The following is a 16,918-nucleotide window of genomic DNA, read 5'->3' on the forward strand; positions in this document are numbered from 1 at the left end:
AGGTATTCCAAAGTGGGAACAGACTATGCAATCTAAACACCAAAGCCTGTTGAAGAATCACACCTGGGAACTTTCTGATCTTCCATCAGGGAAGAAACCCATTGGCTGCAAATGGGTCTACAAAATCAAATACAAGTCTGATGGTAATTTGGATAAGTACAAAGCTCATTTAGTTGCAAAGGGCTTTTCTCAGCGTCAGGGCATTGATTATGAGGAGACCTTTGCTCCTACAGCAAAGATGAGCACTATCAGATTAGTCCTAGCCATGGTAGCACAGTTTGGCTGGAAGGTACATCAGATGGACATCAAGAGTGCTTTCCTGAATGGTGACCTACAAGAAGAGGTCTACATGACGCAGCCTCCAGGTTTCAAGGTTGCAAGTAAAGAACACCAAGTTCTCAAAATGGTGAAAGCTTGAAGCAGGCCCCTAGGGCATGGTACATGAAAATTGATAAGTACCTCAGTGATCAAAGCTCCAAGAGGAGTTCTTTAGACTCAAACTTGTACATCAAAACTACTGACAGTGATATCATCCTTATGGTCCTTCTGGTCATTTATGTGGATGATTTGATCATCACCGACAGTTCGGCATCTTTGATTCAGGGAATCAAACAGAGTTTATGCCAATCTTTTGACATGACTGACCTTGGGCTCATGCATTATTGCCCAGGTGTTGAGGTTTGGCAGCAGCCTTCTGGTATATTCATTTCTCAGTCGAAATATGTTAGGGCTTTGTTCGACAAGTTTTGTATGCAGGATTGCAAGAATGCATCTACACCTACAGAGAAAGGTCTGAAGTTATCAGCCCAGTCTGATTCTCCTCCTGTTGATGATACTACATACAGGCAACAAGTAGGTAGTTTCATCTACCTCTCTGCTACTAGAGCTGATATCAGCTTCGTAGTCAGCTACATTTCACGCTTTATGACAGCTCCAAATTATATACCTCTCTGCTACTATACCTGTACCATAAGATTTTCTTCAAGAGAATCTAGATCAGCATCCAAATGATATAGTCCCGAAAGCTGGTGACCATGCTGATTTGGATGGAGAGGTTTCTACAAAGAGGCCTAAGTTGTGGGAAAAACATGTTGGTGATGTTTGGGATGATGAATTGATTTCAGGCAAATCATACAAAGGCAAGAGCAAGCAAAACACAGTTAACTTCACTCTTATGGTCAACATTCAAATGTTTATGAATCCCAAGATTTTGTAAAGGCTAAAGGTAAACGTGAATGGGAAAAGGCCCTGGACATCGAACAACAAAGCCTTATGAAAAATAAGACTTGGGTTCTTTCAAATCTTCCACCACGGAAGAAACCCAATGATTGCAAATGGGTGTACAAAGTCAAATATTAAACTAATGGTACACTTGACAAGTACAAAGCACGATTGGTGGCTAAAGGATTCTCGTAACAAAAGGTATTGATTATAAGGAGACATTTGCTCCTATAGCAATGATGAGCACCATATGATTGGTTCTAACCATGGACGTACAGGTTGGCTAGAAAGTCAATCTAATGGACGTAAAGAGTGCCTTCATCAGTGGCAACTTAAAGGAATAAGTGTACATGACTCAACTTCAAGGATTTCAAGTTGCAGGAAAGGAGCATCAATTATGCTGACTGATGAAGGCTCTTTATGGCTTTAAGCAGGCACCAAGGGCATGGTACATAATGATTGAAAAGTCATTTGGGTGAACAAGTGTTTCAAAGATGTCTTTCAAATCCTAACTTGTATGTCAAAAGCGTAGACAATGACATCATCCTTCTGATCATTTATGTGGATGATATCATCATAACAGATAGTGAGACACATTTGATTGAGAAAATCAAATTAAACATAGGCAAGGCTTTTGATATGATAGAATGAGGCCTCCTACATTATTGCTGAAGTGTGGAGGATTCGCAAACAAGAAGTGGTATTTTCATTTCTCAATAAAAATATGCTAGGAGTTTGCTAGAAAAAAAGTTCAAAATGATAGATTGCAAGACTACACCTATGGAGAGAGGGTTGAAGCTTTCAGCCAAAGCAAACTCAAAGGTGATCAATTAATCAACATTCAAGCAATTAGTGGGCATCCTTATCTATCTTACAACCACTAATCTGACTTGAGCTATGTTGTGAGTTACATTTCCAAATTCATGACAACACCTAAGGCAAAACATCGGGTTGCAGCAAAGAGGATGTTGAGATATGTAAAAGGGAAACTCGACTTTAAAATTTTGTATAGCAAAAGAAAAGATCCTAGGTTGGTTGGGTCCACAAATTAAAATTGGGCAAGTTTTGTTGATGACCTGAAGTCCAATTATGGGTATGTTTTCAATCCTAGTACGGGTGCCGTCACATGGACCAATAAGAAGCAGCATGCAATAGCTCTTTCCTTGACAAAGAAAAATATCAAGGAACAATCAAAGCAACATGTGAGGCAGTATGGCACTGAAGGATTCTTTCAGATATGCACATGTCTCAAGCAAGGCCTTCACCCTTGTTTTGTAGCAATCAAGGGGTGCTAAAGCTGGCCAAGAATCCAATCTTCCACTAGCATACAAATCATAAGGAGCTTCATTATCATTTCATATGGCAACTTGTAGAAGATGGATCAGTAATGTTGCAGTACGTTCCAACTAAGGACAAGATTGCATACATTCTTACCAAGTCTTCGAGTCCTGACAAATTTGTAAAATTTTGGGATAAGCTTGGTGTAGTCAACAAATTGACCATTAAGGGAGAGCATTAAAATAATATTGTAACATTTAGTTATAATTATCAATTAAGTTATTTAAAAGACTTAAGGAATATCCTTTATTATTTTACTTGTCATCTACTTTTCTTAGCTGTCAATTTTATCCTTATCAATAAATTTTGTAACTCTTATTTAAGAAGACTTTCAGTCCTTTGTTTATATTGAATGTCTTGGTAATCATTCTCTCTGTCATTACTTTTGGTAATACAAATAGCATAATAGTGGCAAAGTACATTTATTCTACAAGTTTTTGGGATGTGATTGAACAAGTCATAGAATTTTCAGAGCCTTTAGTAAACGTTTTGAGGCTGGTGGATGGAGAGAAATCCCCCACAGCCTATTTGTATGGGGCCATGGAGAGGGCCAAGGAAGTGATGAGGGGTAAGATGGAAAATAAAAAGTGCAAGCACAAGTCATTTTCGGACATAAAAGCTAGGAGATGGGATCAACAGTTGTAGTCCCCTCTCCATGCTATTATATATTATCAAAGTCCAAAACTATTGAATAGCCCATCATATAAGGATAATGACGTTGAGGTCAAATATGACCTATTCATGTGCATAGAGAAAAAATTTCCTAGCACAGAAAAGTTGAAGGCAGTTATGGCAAAGCTGCCAACATACAAGCAAGCAAAGGACTTTTACTCAAATATGCTTGTCATGCAAGAAAGGACGACCTTCAAACTAGGCAGACTCTATAAATTTCCGATAATATCTCAAAATTGTGAACATGTACATTAAAGATGTTAAGCTTTTACTAGGTTTTACATGATATCAAACCCCAAATCCTCCCTATAACATAAAAAATGACAGCACAGATCTTAATCATCAAAATTAAAATTGAAAACAAATTTAACAAAAATTAAAGTCAACGCTAAAGTTTCCAGAACCAAAATCAAAGTTAAATTCAAAAGGTTCAAGCATTTCTAATTATTAATTTCAAATTGCAACCAAATTATTATAGTTGCTATAATTATATCAAAAAACATCAAACATTATATCTCAAATTTGATGCATTATTTGAATGTGTAAATTTGAATCTTGATGAACACATAACCACACACACACAAACATATGTATGTGTGCATCCACACACACACACACATATATATGTGCATGTGTAAAAAGAACACAGATACACATGTAATATATATGGATGAATAAACACATACAATATAAATGCATGTGTATGAACACACGCAATATGTGTGTGTGTGCACATGTTAGTGTACAGCCATCCCAGACGTGTCCCACCATCCTCATCCCAGAAATGCCATGGAACATAGGAAAGCAAAGCTAAATAGAAAAAACACAATTTACCATCTGTGAATGAACACTTGTATACATTATGGTTGACCTCGTTAGTGTACCACATCAATCATTGTTTCAAATGCAAATTAAATGATAGAAGGGACAAAGCTTTTCATTCAGTTTGGGTTATCAGCAAGTGTTGTGATATAACCATAATCAATTGCTAGAAAGCCCGACAAAGTAACAAAATTACAATACATATAGTTTGTGAGCTCCTAATTCTGAGGTTCAAAATGCCAAGCACACTGATGTGACAATGTAGCATGCATAATTCCACAAAAGTCAAAGATCAAAAATTGAGTGATTTTATTTTAAGTTCCATATATCGTTCAAGATGTAATTTATATGCAACTATGGCAGCTTTAGCTGCTATGAAACATTGGTTCATCACTTCTGAACTATCTAAAACCAGCTAATGTATATCAGCAACCAAAATTCAATTGGTACCAAGTTACTCTTGTTTTGTGAAAATGAAAATTATTCAGCCCACAAAAAAGGGACTACCATGCAATAAATGATATGAACTATTCAAAAGGAGCCGAGTTCAAAAATTTTCCAGTACAACCCTTTTCTCTCACTCAAATAAACCTCATTCCCTTGATTCTAATGTGCCTTGAAACCAAATACTGGACTAGAGCATACATAATGCCTAACAATGCCAAAACTTTAATAGCGATTATATCAGTCATTACAACTGAAGGCAAATTGAGAGGCATGATCAATAATAATATTAAATCTGACTGTCTTGCATAGTCCCACATGAAGCGATTGAAAAGTATATGATTAGGTAAAGTTAGCATCAACAAGGCTGTGTTTTTCACAACAAAGAACCAACCTGGACCTCCAGTCTCAAGTCCCCACCCAGCATATCCATGCCATACTTCATCCCATAGTTTGTATATGCTAGATGCTACTAAATATAAAGAGATGACAGCAGTAAGAGGGAAGTACCTTTGTCGGTCCCCAAAGCCAGTAAAGAAGCTTGAATCCTGATTGAGCAGCAGCAAAATTGGTGCCAGAATAAATATTGCCCGATTTGAGCCACCAGATAAATGTAGATTCAGTATTAGACATATTAAGAAACAGAGTCCTGTAGCAACATTGCCAACTGCCGGCATCCATGCCCCTTCTGCTGCTAGTTTCTTTACTGTGAAGGAAGCTACCATGGATGCCCGACGTTGTTGAAGAAGGCGATACTTTGGAACAAAACTCTGACTTGATACCTTTGGCAATCCTCCTTTCTCCAAGACTTTATCTCTCATCAATGATGCTAGTTCAAACTTAATCTCCAAAGCTATCAGCATGAAAATTGCAGCATACAATCCCAACAGAGATATCCGAGCACCTTCAAGAGCTAATAGTGCTACAAACCTTTCCTCATCTCCATTTTCTGCAGTAGTTAACCGCAGCTGACCTTCAATCAAATACATAACAGGTAAAAGTGCAACCAGAAACGCAAATACCCAGGGTAAAAACCTTGGACTCGACGAAGAAGGAAGATGTGTAAAGACCGCAAAGACGGATGCACATGTAACAGCTCCTACAAGCAAGGCATGTAGAATGGGAGCTTGAATAAAGAACTCAGCACAAATATATATACCCAATGTGATCCCAATGCCAACAGCGTACAGTATCCTGAGCTCTACTATGTATTGCACTGGAATAATTTTAGTAACCGCAGCAAGAGAAACCATTATTATTCCGATAAGTAACCATGATGGCCAGGAAGCCTTCTTTTCAACTAAACCATATATAGTAATATCATCAACAGAATAATCTGATATGTACATAAACTTAGACTTAAAAGTCCATGCCTGTGGCAAAGGGGGCTGCATGTAAATTAGTAAGACACCAACCACCACCACCAGCAGAAGCACACGCCTTGCCAACTGCACAAAAATGAACACATATGATTAAAGAATTGATGAGAATGTTAAATGCAAAGCATTACTAGTATAAATTATTCTCATTGAAAGTTCAATAGGATACTAAAATTATTTTTGATTGAATATAAAATGTTATCATTATCAAAGAGTCTCTGACAATGTGGATAGCATAATTCAGAGATTAAAAACAACCAGCATATTCCTCAAATTCCTAATAACTCAAATAATATCAACATAACCAGCATATTCCTCAAATTCCTAATAACTTAAATAATATCAACATAACCAGCATATTCCTCAAATTCCTAATAACTCATATAATTTCAACATAACCAGCATATTCCTTAATATAATAATTAAAACTTTTCTTATTACAATTTTGTTCCTTAATATGATAATTAAAACTTTCTCACATTAATATTAACTATTATTTGATTTCTATTGTTCCATTTCTTTTGTTCTTTTTTAACTCTCTTAGATCTCATGCTCCCTGTAACTCTACTCTCTCCTCCTGGTGAGCGATCATAGAGTGCAAGCCAAAACATTGATTTTAAAACACTCCTACAGAATTGCATCCAGAAGCATTCTTGATCTCACTAACATGGACTGTGTAAATCTTATGTCTGTTATACAAAAGGGGGGCAATATTGAAAACATCCACCACATTCAAAGAAACATATTTCCACTGCAAAGTAAATTGTTATAGTAGGACTACAAAAATTTGTCTACAGGTCATTGTAAAATTCACAAACTAGCGATCTATAATGAAACTAGTTATTCCATTTCTCTACACATACTATGATATCATCCATAGAGTTTTAAATTCAATCTCTGAAATGATAAACTTGTGCAGAGAACAAATGCATAGCTTCCACATCATTGTGAAAATAGACTGCTTCTGAGATACACAGTAGGTGTAGCTGTGCTGACATAATGGTTGTATCATCTGTAAAATCCTCGGTGATGTCACCCAATTTCTATAAAGTTGGCAATTTGCTGATAAAAGTCAGGGTGCCACTGAATGTTGGAAAATTACAGACAAACCTTAGGGTACAGTGAGGATGAAATGTCAGAGATAAAAGTGGAATTTGCAGCCTGCCAATGACAGCAACAGCATTTTTTTTCAGTGCAGCCAATTTGCCCAATTGAGAATCTATGGCAGTTACTTTACATGCATTTTGGCCACGAACTTGACATTGTAGATGCAACTGTATTGGAAATTTGGAAGACGAGGGAGGAGAATCTTCTGTACTCTGTAAATCTGTAAAAATTGGGTTAAAGGTTAATTGAAGAGGGGGTGATGTTTATTGGAGGTATAAGAAGCAATCCTAGAACTGATAACATATGAAAACGTACAGTTCTACATGTGCTTCGCCAATTCACTACTTGCAACTATTGATCATAAATAACATCTGGGCACCTAGCACTCCATCTGAGAAACCTCAGCATCTACAGCACCAGTTATTCTCTCCCTTCCCTCAAGTGATTTTTGGCACTGACTCAACTCTAATGCATAAACCAAACCTTCTGATGCCTGCCTTTGCAATTGCACATTTTTATTTCTTTCAGATGATCAGAAATTAGCCTATGCATAGAGCATGAAACCCAAAATTACAATGAATGGAAGCATCTAAGCATCTCTTCTTTTAAACATGCAAGATTTAGATGCCCAGGAACTATGCTGCTAAGATGTGTACCTCATCACTAAGTTACCATGCCATGTTTTGAAGTAGTGAATTGACTTTACATAATTTACAATGACAAATGAATGGTCTTCACATAATAAGTTTGCAAATCAATACCAAAACTAAGAATACATCCCAGAGAAAACTGGTGTGAATTCTGCCATATTATCTGAGATCTTCCCAAGCCCAATAATAGAACACTATGGCATCAACATGACAGTTGAAGAAGATTTTGCCTGAACAATCAATGCCTTCAGTTCACACAAACAATCAATAAAACCAAAGCCCATGCTTGAAACTCATCTCTTATAGCGTTGTGTAAGATAATTACAAACTTACAAAATGGACACTTGCTGCACTTCTGAAACATTGTTCTGCCAGTAAAATAACAGTTTTTAATTCTTATTGGTGGGTCTCCAAAGCCTGTTCAACATTCCTTCCTCTTTCCTTGTAAAATCTGTTATAGCTTATAATTTTATGGAAGCTATTAATAACCCAAATATAGATATTAAATACCACTCTTTACACAAAACTTCTTGTACACATGAGGTCCTTTGTGCCTATATGCTTCCACTTTCACACAAGTACATCTACATTGAAACACTTTGCCAATTGATATAATCATGCCTTCCCATCATATCTGGGTGGGCACCTGTAAATTTGACAGAAATGTTGGCAATGCATTTTGTGAAAACTTGTATTTTTTGGAGGCATCAATTATCACAATCTGTAATATCCCCTTTTTGAAACTGAACCAAATCGGAGTTCCCAAAGCCTATGTGTATTCCCCATAGGCTGAAAGGAGGATATGCAGGAAAATAATACAATAATGATTTATTTAAATGTCCACATAGCACCTAAAGTTATAAAATTCAAAAAATGACACTTAAAGTTAATTTATTATTATTAAATGGAGTGAAAAAACAAAGAAAATTCATAAAGAGAAAAATGGTGAATATTCAAATAAAAGGGATATTAATAATTAAAAATATTTATATATATTAATATTCAAATAAATTTTTTTTAAAAAGTAAATTTTTACTAACTTTTAGAGTTAGCTGGAAAAACCATAAAAAAAAAAGAAAGGAAAACTGGAAAAAGGTAGTTCATTCTACCATTGCAAGTTTCCAAAAACACTTGTCCAAAGCTTTGGTTCAGCAATTTTCTTTGAGGATGAAAACCCTCTCAGATCTTCAGGAATTGGAGGTCAGAAATCTTCTAGTTATTACGGTTTGTTTCATCCAGAGGTCAAAATGGGCTTATAGAGGATTCCGGATTTTCACAGGTTTATGCAAATCAGAAAATTCAAAAATTTAAAGAAAACATATTTGTTGTTTTTTTGAATAAATCAGATACTATAGTTTGTTGCTAGTAAAATGCTTTCAACCCAGCCATGATAATATTGACCGCAAAAGAAGGCGCCATACCAATGTAAGGGTATGGAAACTGTTCTAGGAACTACTACTGATCTGGACACTTGTTTGGAAGGCCCGCTCCTGCTAGATTATTACAGGAATGTTTGAAATTGGAAGGAGAATAGGTGTCACCACACTTTTGAAGCATTGATACAATACCAATGTAATTGCCTCCTTTTGAAGTGTGACTTGGGGATCAAACAAGTCAAAAGTTCCAAGAAAATAAGGTAGTACAAAATTTAAGGTAGCTGCAGGGATTTGGAAGTCAAGAAACTATTAGTTGGGCAGTTGGGGCTGTGGCAATATCTTCATCCCCGCGGAATCTGCAGCTAAGACAAATATTTAATAAGGAATCCCCATTCGATTGAGGTGTTGATTTTCGACAGGTAAAATGAGTGGTTCACAGTTCACACTCTTTTGGGGGTAACGTGGAGACAACAAAACTATGCAATTTGTCTTTTAAGGCAGGTGCATCCCACCTATTCCATCTGACTTCTTTGATATCATTCAGACTAATAAACAAGGGAATTGCCAAGCTGGCCACAGCAGTGTGTTCAGAAAGGGACAAAAATAATAATAAAAATCGTTACACCGACAAGATCTGAGGTCTTAGATGAGACACAGTGATTTGGAGAGGTAAGCATAGCATTCTGCAGCATGGGACAGAGATGTGGAACCCTGCATTCCACTAAAAGATAATTCCGTAATTCAGATAGCCTGCTTTTTTTCTGCTATTTGAATTTCAATAAAAAAAAATTTGAAATTTAACACATGCATGTTTATGAGTTTAATTTTGCTGCAACAAAACAAAAATTCAGACAGTTGGAAAGAGAAAAAATAAATAAATAGGGAAATTGCCAAATAATATTTGCAAGGAATATTTCACAATCTGATCTGTGGGCATCTCATTCAGCATATGGCTGAACAAAGTAGCCAGAAACTCCTATGTCCCTCCCTGGGCACATGTATCCCTGTATCTAAAACAAATACGAATCCAATACAGCCCAAATACACATCGGATATTGTACCCATGCTATTAATATAATATTATATTATTTCTATAATGGTCATCTTAGTTGTCATCTTAAGTTATTTTTAGAGTCAATAGCTTGTCACTATTTTTAGCTTCTGTTTTAGCAGCAGTTAACTGATTGTTTCTTTTTAGAAACATCATCATGTAACCTCTATTTAAGCAGCCTTCGTCTCCTCTGTTTAATACATCGATTATTTGAACAGGGTATCACAGCAGGAGCCGGTCTGGGTCTGACTCCCTCACAGGGGGACCCAAGATTTTGGGAGGGTTCAATAATTCGCGATTTTTAATCGTGTGAGACCTCGAGGTTCATGTTTGGTGACTTCCACGACTTTTTGTGAGGGCATAACAGTCTGAAGCTATAATTCGAAGAAAAAAAATTTGGGGCAAATTTTCGTGGGTGGGCTTTTTCAAGCAGTTTTGAAGGTTTGTTTATCGTGGCCTCAAATCATGTCTATTTTTCGAGGGTTTGTAGAAGCTTTGCGGGCCAAGTTCTGCAAATTCGTGGGAGTATTTATTTTGGATTGCGGGTTTGCTTGTGTGGCGTTTTTTTTCTGCAGATCCCAAGGTTGTTATTGTCTGCATGAAGGCTTCTATTGGTTTGTGGCCGTTTTTCTTTGCGACCGACCTCTCTCCCCAACTCAGCTCTATGTGGCATTGGCTCTATCTAGGCGCCGTTTTTTTGTGAAGGCTTCCTGGGCGCTATTCATTTTTTTCGCACGGCATCATTTGGATGCGAAAGACTGCAAACTTTTTCCCGTCGGCAACCTGTTTTTTGGTCATTTTTGACAGTCGCAATTTTCTGAGGGATTTCCTACGTGCATGATTTTCAGCCCAAATTTTTTCCGTCCTTGGGTCTCTTTGCAGCAGTAGTATTTTTTGCACACAACGGCAGGGATTTCGCGAATTTTTGCATGCGACGATTTTGGGCAGCACTTTTGATGGGTTTCTGCAATGTGTAAGCTGCCAATCTGGGTGCCTTTTCCCTACAGCAAGGGTTTCAAAACATTTGTTTTTTTAAAAAAAAGAAAAAAAACATGGACAGGTTTTTAATTTTTCCCTTAAAAATTATTTGGTGGTTTTTGTAATTTTTTTGTCCTTAAAAAATTATTCTGCAAGGTTTTATAATTTTTTTCCTCAAAAAAAAATTCTATAAGGATTTATAATTGTCTGGGTTTTTATAATTGTTTCCTCAAAAATTATGACAGGTGTTCCTATTTTAGGGTTTTTACCGTTTTTCCTGAAAAAACAATGATTTGTAAAATCCAGTTTTCAAGGTTTGACAGTTTTTTCCACAAAAACTGTGGTATCTTGCAACTTGGAGTTCCTTGGGCGAACATCTGCAAACGTGGTATCTTGCAATGTGTTTTGGAGTTACTGCAACGAACAGTGCTTAGTGCTCATCTGCAAAAGTTTTTGCAGTTTTTGCTAAAATCGTGTTTGTTGCTCTTTGGAGGGTTTGCCAATTTTTCCTCAAAATCGTGGTTTCAATTTTATTTTTTTCGACTTAGTAATTCGTGTGTACCGATTCTGTAATTCACATGTCAAGGTTACATCAGGTTGAACGGATTCTAGTACTCTTGGTCATTAACGTTCTACAGATCCAAGGAGGTTCTCAGCAGCAACAAAGTGCTCTAAAGAGAAGGGGCAACATTCTTTGCGTTTGTGATCAAAAGACCTGCAGTGTCTTCTGTAGGGTAGTTAGTATGATGACCATAAGGGAGGGTATTAATATAATATTATATTATTTCTATAATGGTCATCTTAGTTGTCATCTTAAGTTAATTTTAGAGTCTTAAGCTAAGTTGCCAGTACGGGTACGGGTACGGGTACGCTGGTATGGCATTTTTTTTAGGGGGGGGCCTGGGTACGTATGGGTACGTCAGTACAAAAAAATGTAAAAATCATAAATATATACATATATACACTCTAATAAGTAGAAACAAAAATTAAATTTAGAATCCCACATATCATCCATATGCTAAACAAAACTTGGAACTATCATATATGATTCATATTGATATAACTATAAGTCTATAACAAAATTACAAACTTTGAATGTTATGATAGATATCGAATTCATTGTTCACTGGCTCAACCGTTCAACAATAAAATAACACAACTAATAATCAGCAATAGCATCATATGGGTCACTAGGAAGATCAAGATCAACATCATCATTGACATTAGATGATGTAGGTAGAGTACTGGAACCACATGCAGCCTCACTGCCACTTGCACTAGTAGCACATTAGCTATCAGACTCCCCAGAAAGTAAAGATTGTGTGGCAGCTGAAAAATCCAAATCAATTCGCTCTGGATCTACATCCCAAAACTTTGTGCTCCCATCCTTATACTCATTTTGTTTATGAGTAAGAAGGCGCAAGTTTGAATGCACATAAACGAGCTCTTCTGCCTTACTTGCTGCCAGTCGGTTGCGTTTCACTGAGTGGATAAAGGAGTATGTGCTCCAATTTCGCTCAGATGAAGAGGAACTAGCAACCTATTGAATAATTGACACAAAGTGAGAGGGTGACAATTATAAAATAGTAAAAAATCTAAATTTAGAGAGCAATAAAAATTAAGAAACTTACTTGCGATAAAACTTTGATTGCAAGAGTTTGAAGGTTTGGTGATGTATGGCCATTGAGGTACCACCAAGCATGAGAATCCTTTTTATACTTGTCACGGAGAGCGGAAACACTTTGACCATTGGAGGCTACAAAATCAGCAAACTCACTTGTCATTAAATCCTCCATTTCAGAATCTGGGAAGAGTTTAGTAAGTGCTGTCCTACACCCTTCACTGACTTTTGAATCTCTATATGGTGGTACCCTTGATGGCTTAGCAAGCATTTCATCACTATAAAATTTGGGAGTCAATGCAAATGCAAGAAGATGTAGTGGGGTGGTCATTTTGTTCCACCGCTCAACACAAATTGATTGAACCTCTTTGAAGAAAGTTTCTTCGGGATCTTGCTCTTTTGCATTGATGATGGCTTTCATTTTCTCAATCATCGAGTCAATGCCATCATATACCTCTCCCAAACATGGGTGATCCATGTCAGTATAACGGATCATACTCATGATGGGCTCAGTGAAACTCAAAAGATATTCAACTCGATCCCACCAAGTGTCATCTAGGATCATGCCCTTTACATTTGCTGCCCTTTTAGTATTGGATTGCCTCCATAGGGACCAACTTTGACTAATTACCATGCTAGCAAGTGGCTGTCGCACCTTCACAAGTCGCCTCAAGACGATTGTGTTGGATGCAAATCGGGTCTCGGCAACCTATTCAAAAATTAAAAATAAAAATTAGAATACAAAGAAGACATGATAAAAAAATAAAAATTAAGTAACCATCAAAGTGAAATGTAGATTTTAAAAATTGAAGTGTTTCAATTACCTTTAGCAACTCCAACTATGAAAATGATCTGAAAATGGCCTGTGACATGTTATGGTTTGTGATGAACATTTGGATCTCTTCAGCCTCAACATAAATTTGTTTGATCCAATCTATTTTCCTGCCTATCTTTTGTAGCATGAGGTTGAGAGAGTGGACAGCACAAGGTGTCCAAAATATGTGTTCAAACCGTGTCTCAATAAACATACCTGCAGCTCTACAATTCTTTGCATTGTCCGTTATTACTTGGACAACATTTTGAGGTCCCACATCTTGAATGCATTGTATAAGGATGTTAGCAATAAATTGTGCATCCTTCACCTGTCCCTCACAATCCACAGCTTTCAGAAACATTGCCCCTTTAGGGCACACTGCAATTACATTAATTAATGGCCGATTTTTGGTATCCTTCCATCCATCTGAAATGATGGACACCCCTATTTGTTTCCATGAATTTCTAATGGGAGCCAATGCATTGTCTATGTTTTTTACCTCCTTTGCTAGTAAGGTGCTACGCACCTTCTCATAACCTGGCCCTGTGTACCCTTGTGGAGCCTCATTTACCTTTTTCAACATATCCTGCCAATATGGTGATCGTACCACATTAAATGACAAACCGTTTGCATATAGACATCTTCCAACGGATTGATCTGCAATCTCTCTAGCATCATTCTTAAATGCTCTCTCTAATGGTCCCCTACTTCTCTTCACAATAACAGGTTCTTCACTAATTGGGTCCAAGAATGGGTGGCTCTCTACCACGATATCAGGAAAATCGCTATAAGATGGAGAAGTAGGGGGCCTCTTTGATTTACTTCCTCTTCCTGTCAACAAAGGATGGTTTGAGGCACGACCAACTCTTGCATCTGCTTCCTCTTGCTCTCTAATATATCCTGCTATTTCTTGAGGTGACATCCCATTTCCATTCTTTCCTAGACATGGTTTGATTCCTTGTTGGGGAATGGCACAAAAATGGGCTTTGACACGACTGTAGGAGCTAGTTTTTTTCGTACTACAGAAGTTGCATATCCATAAAAATGTTCCACCACCTTTTACTTGGTCTATTATTTTGACATATTTCCATAAAGGTGAATTTGGGTCAGTTTTGAAAGTCCGTTGAGGAGTAGAGCTAGTAGTCGTTGCCATTATGATTTCTACAACAAATTAAAAAAAAAAATATTAATATTTAATATTAAACAATAGATTATAAATGTTAAATATATAAAATTAAATTTAATAATTTATTTAAAATGAAAGTGAAATTATTATAATATTAATTATGAAAGTAATAACAACATTTAAATTTTTTCGAACTTCTAAATTACACAATAAGTAATTAAATATACCTATTTAAAATTTTAAAATAAATTAAATAATAAAACTATTTTGCTAGTTAATAATTACACAATTAGTAATTAAATAATAAGTCTGCATCTTAATTTAATTTTAATCAAAGAGGCCCCCTACTTCTCCATCTTATAGCGATTTTCCTGATATCGTGGTAGAGAGCCACCCATTCTTGGACCCAATTAGTGAAGAACCTGTTATTGTGAAGAGAAGTAGGGGACCATTAGAGAGAGCATTTAAGAATGATGCTAGAGAGATTGCAGATCAATCCGTTGGAAGATGTCTATATGCAAACGGTTTGTCATTTAATGTGGTACGATCACCATATTGGCAGGATATGTTGAAAAAGGTAAATGAGGCTCCACAAGGGTACACAGGGCCAGGTTATGAGAAGGTGCGTAGCACCTTACTAGCAAAGGAGGTAAAAAACATAGACAATGCATTGGCTCCCATTAGAAATTCATGGAAACAAACAATGTGGGACCTCAAAATGTTGTCCAAGTAATAACGGACAATGCAAAGAATTGTAGAGCTGAAGGTATGTTGATTGAGACACAGTTTGAACACATATTTTGGACACCTTGTGCTGTCCACTCTCTCAACCTCATGCTGCAAAAGATAGGCAGGAAAATAGATTGGATCAAACAAATTTATGTTGAGGCTGAAGAGATCCAAATGTTCATCACAAACCATAACATGTCACAGGCCATTTTCAGATCATTTTCACAGTTGGAGTTGCTAAAGGTAATTGAAACACTTCAATTTTTAAAATCTACATTTCACTTTGATGGTTACTTAATTTTTATTTTTTTATCATGTCTTCTTTGTATTCTAATTTTTATTTTTAATTTTTGAATAGGTTGCCGAGACCCGATTTGCATCCAACACAATCGTCTTGAGGCGACTTGTGAAGGTGCGACAGCCACTTGCTAGCATGGTAATTAGTCAAAGTTGGTCCCTATGGAGGCAATCCAATACTGAAAGGGCAGCAAATGTAAAGCTCATGATCCTAGATGACACTTGGTGGGATCGAGTGGAATATCTTTTGAGTTTCACTGAGCCCATCATGAGTATGATCCGTTATACTGACATGGATCACCCATGTTTGGGAGAGGTATATGATGGCATTGACTCGATGATTGAGAAAATGAAAGCCATCATCAATGCAAAAGAGCAAGATCCCGAAGAAACTTTCTTCAAAGAGGTTCAATCAATTTGTGTTGAGCGGTGGAACAAAATGACCACCCCACTACATCTTCTTGCATTTGCATTGACTCCCAAATTTTATAGTCATGAAATGCTTGCTAAGCCATCAAGGGTACCACCATATAGAGATTCAAAAGTCAGTGAAGGGTGTAGGACAGCACTTACTAAACTCTTCCCAGATTCTGAAATGGAGGATTTAATGACAAGTGAGTTTGCTGATTTTGTAGCCTCCAATGGTCAAAGTGTTTCCGCTCTCCGTGACAAGTATAAAAAGGATTCTCATGCTTGGTGGTACCTCAATGGCCATACATCACCAAACCTTCAAACTCTTGCAATCAAAGTTTTATCGCAAGTAAGTTTCTTAATTTTTATTGCTCTCTAAATTTAGATTTTTTACTATTTTATAATTGTCACCCTCTCACTTTGTGTCAATTATTCAATAGGTTGCTAGTTCCTCTTCATCTGAGCGAAATTGGAGCACATACTCCTTTATCCACTCAGTGAAACGCAACCGACTGGCAGCAAGTAAGGCAGAAGAGCTCGTTTATGTGCATTCAAACTTGCGCCTTCTTACTCATAAACAAAATGAGTATAAGGATGGGAGCACAAAGTTTTGGGATGTAGATCCAGAGCGAACTGATTTGGATTTTTCAGCTGCCACACAATCTTTACTTTCTGGGGAGTCTGATAGCTAATGTGCTGCTAGTGCAAGTGGCAGTGAGGCTGCATGTGGTTCCAGTACTCTACCTACATCATCTAATGTCAATGATGATGTTGATCTTGATCTTCCTAGTGACCCATATGATGCTATTGCTGATTATTAGTTGTGTTATTTTATTGTTGAACGGTTGAGCCAGTGAACAATGAATTCGATATCTATCATAA

The 16,918-nt window shown here is 36.8% G+C and overlaps 2 protein-coding genes across 2 annotated transcripts in view; one reads left to right on the forward strand and one right to left on the reverse strand.

Annotated features, from left to right (window-relative positions):
• Positions 1 to 441: 441 nt before the first annotated feature.
• On the forward strand, positions 442 to 1,011 carry LOC131046103 (uncharacterized mitochondrial protein AtMg00810-like). Its single transcript, XM_057979769.2, has one exon. It carries the CDS (start codon positions 442 to 444, stop codon positions 1,009 to 1,011), a length of 570 nt encoding a protein of 189 aa, XP_057835752.2.
• Positions 1,012 to 4,343: 3,332 nt separating this feature from the next.
• Positions 4,344 to 16,918, reverse strand: part of LOC131046107 (uncharacterized) — a 68,823-nt gene continuing 56,248 nt past the window's right edge. The window contains exon 4 of the mRNA XM_057979774.2: positions 4,344 to 5,945. Coding sequence (XP_057835757.2) covers positions 4,635 to 5,945 — 1,311 coding nt within the window. The 3' untranslated portion in view covers positions 4,344 to 4,634. The remainder of the gene's footprint in view (positions 5,946 to 16,918) is intronic.

The sequence above is a fragment of the Cryptomeria japonica genome, chromosome 9 (genome assembly GCF_030272615.1).
Source record: "Cryptomeria japonica chromosome 9, Sugi_1.0, whole genome shotgun sequence".
NCBI lineage: Eukaryota > Viridiplantae > Streptophyta > Pinopsida > Cupressales > Cupressaceae > Cryptomeria > Cryptomeria japonica.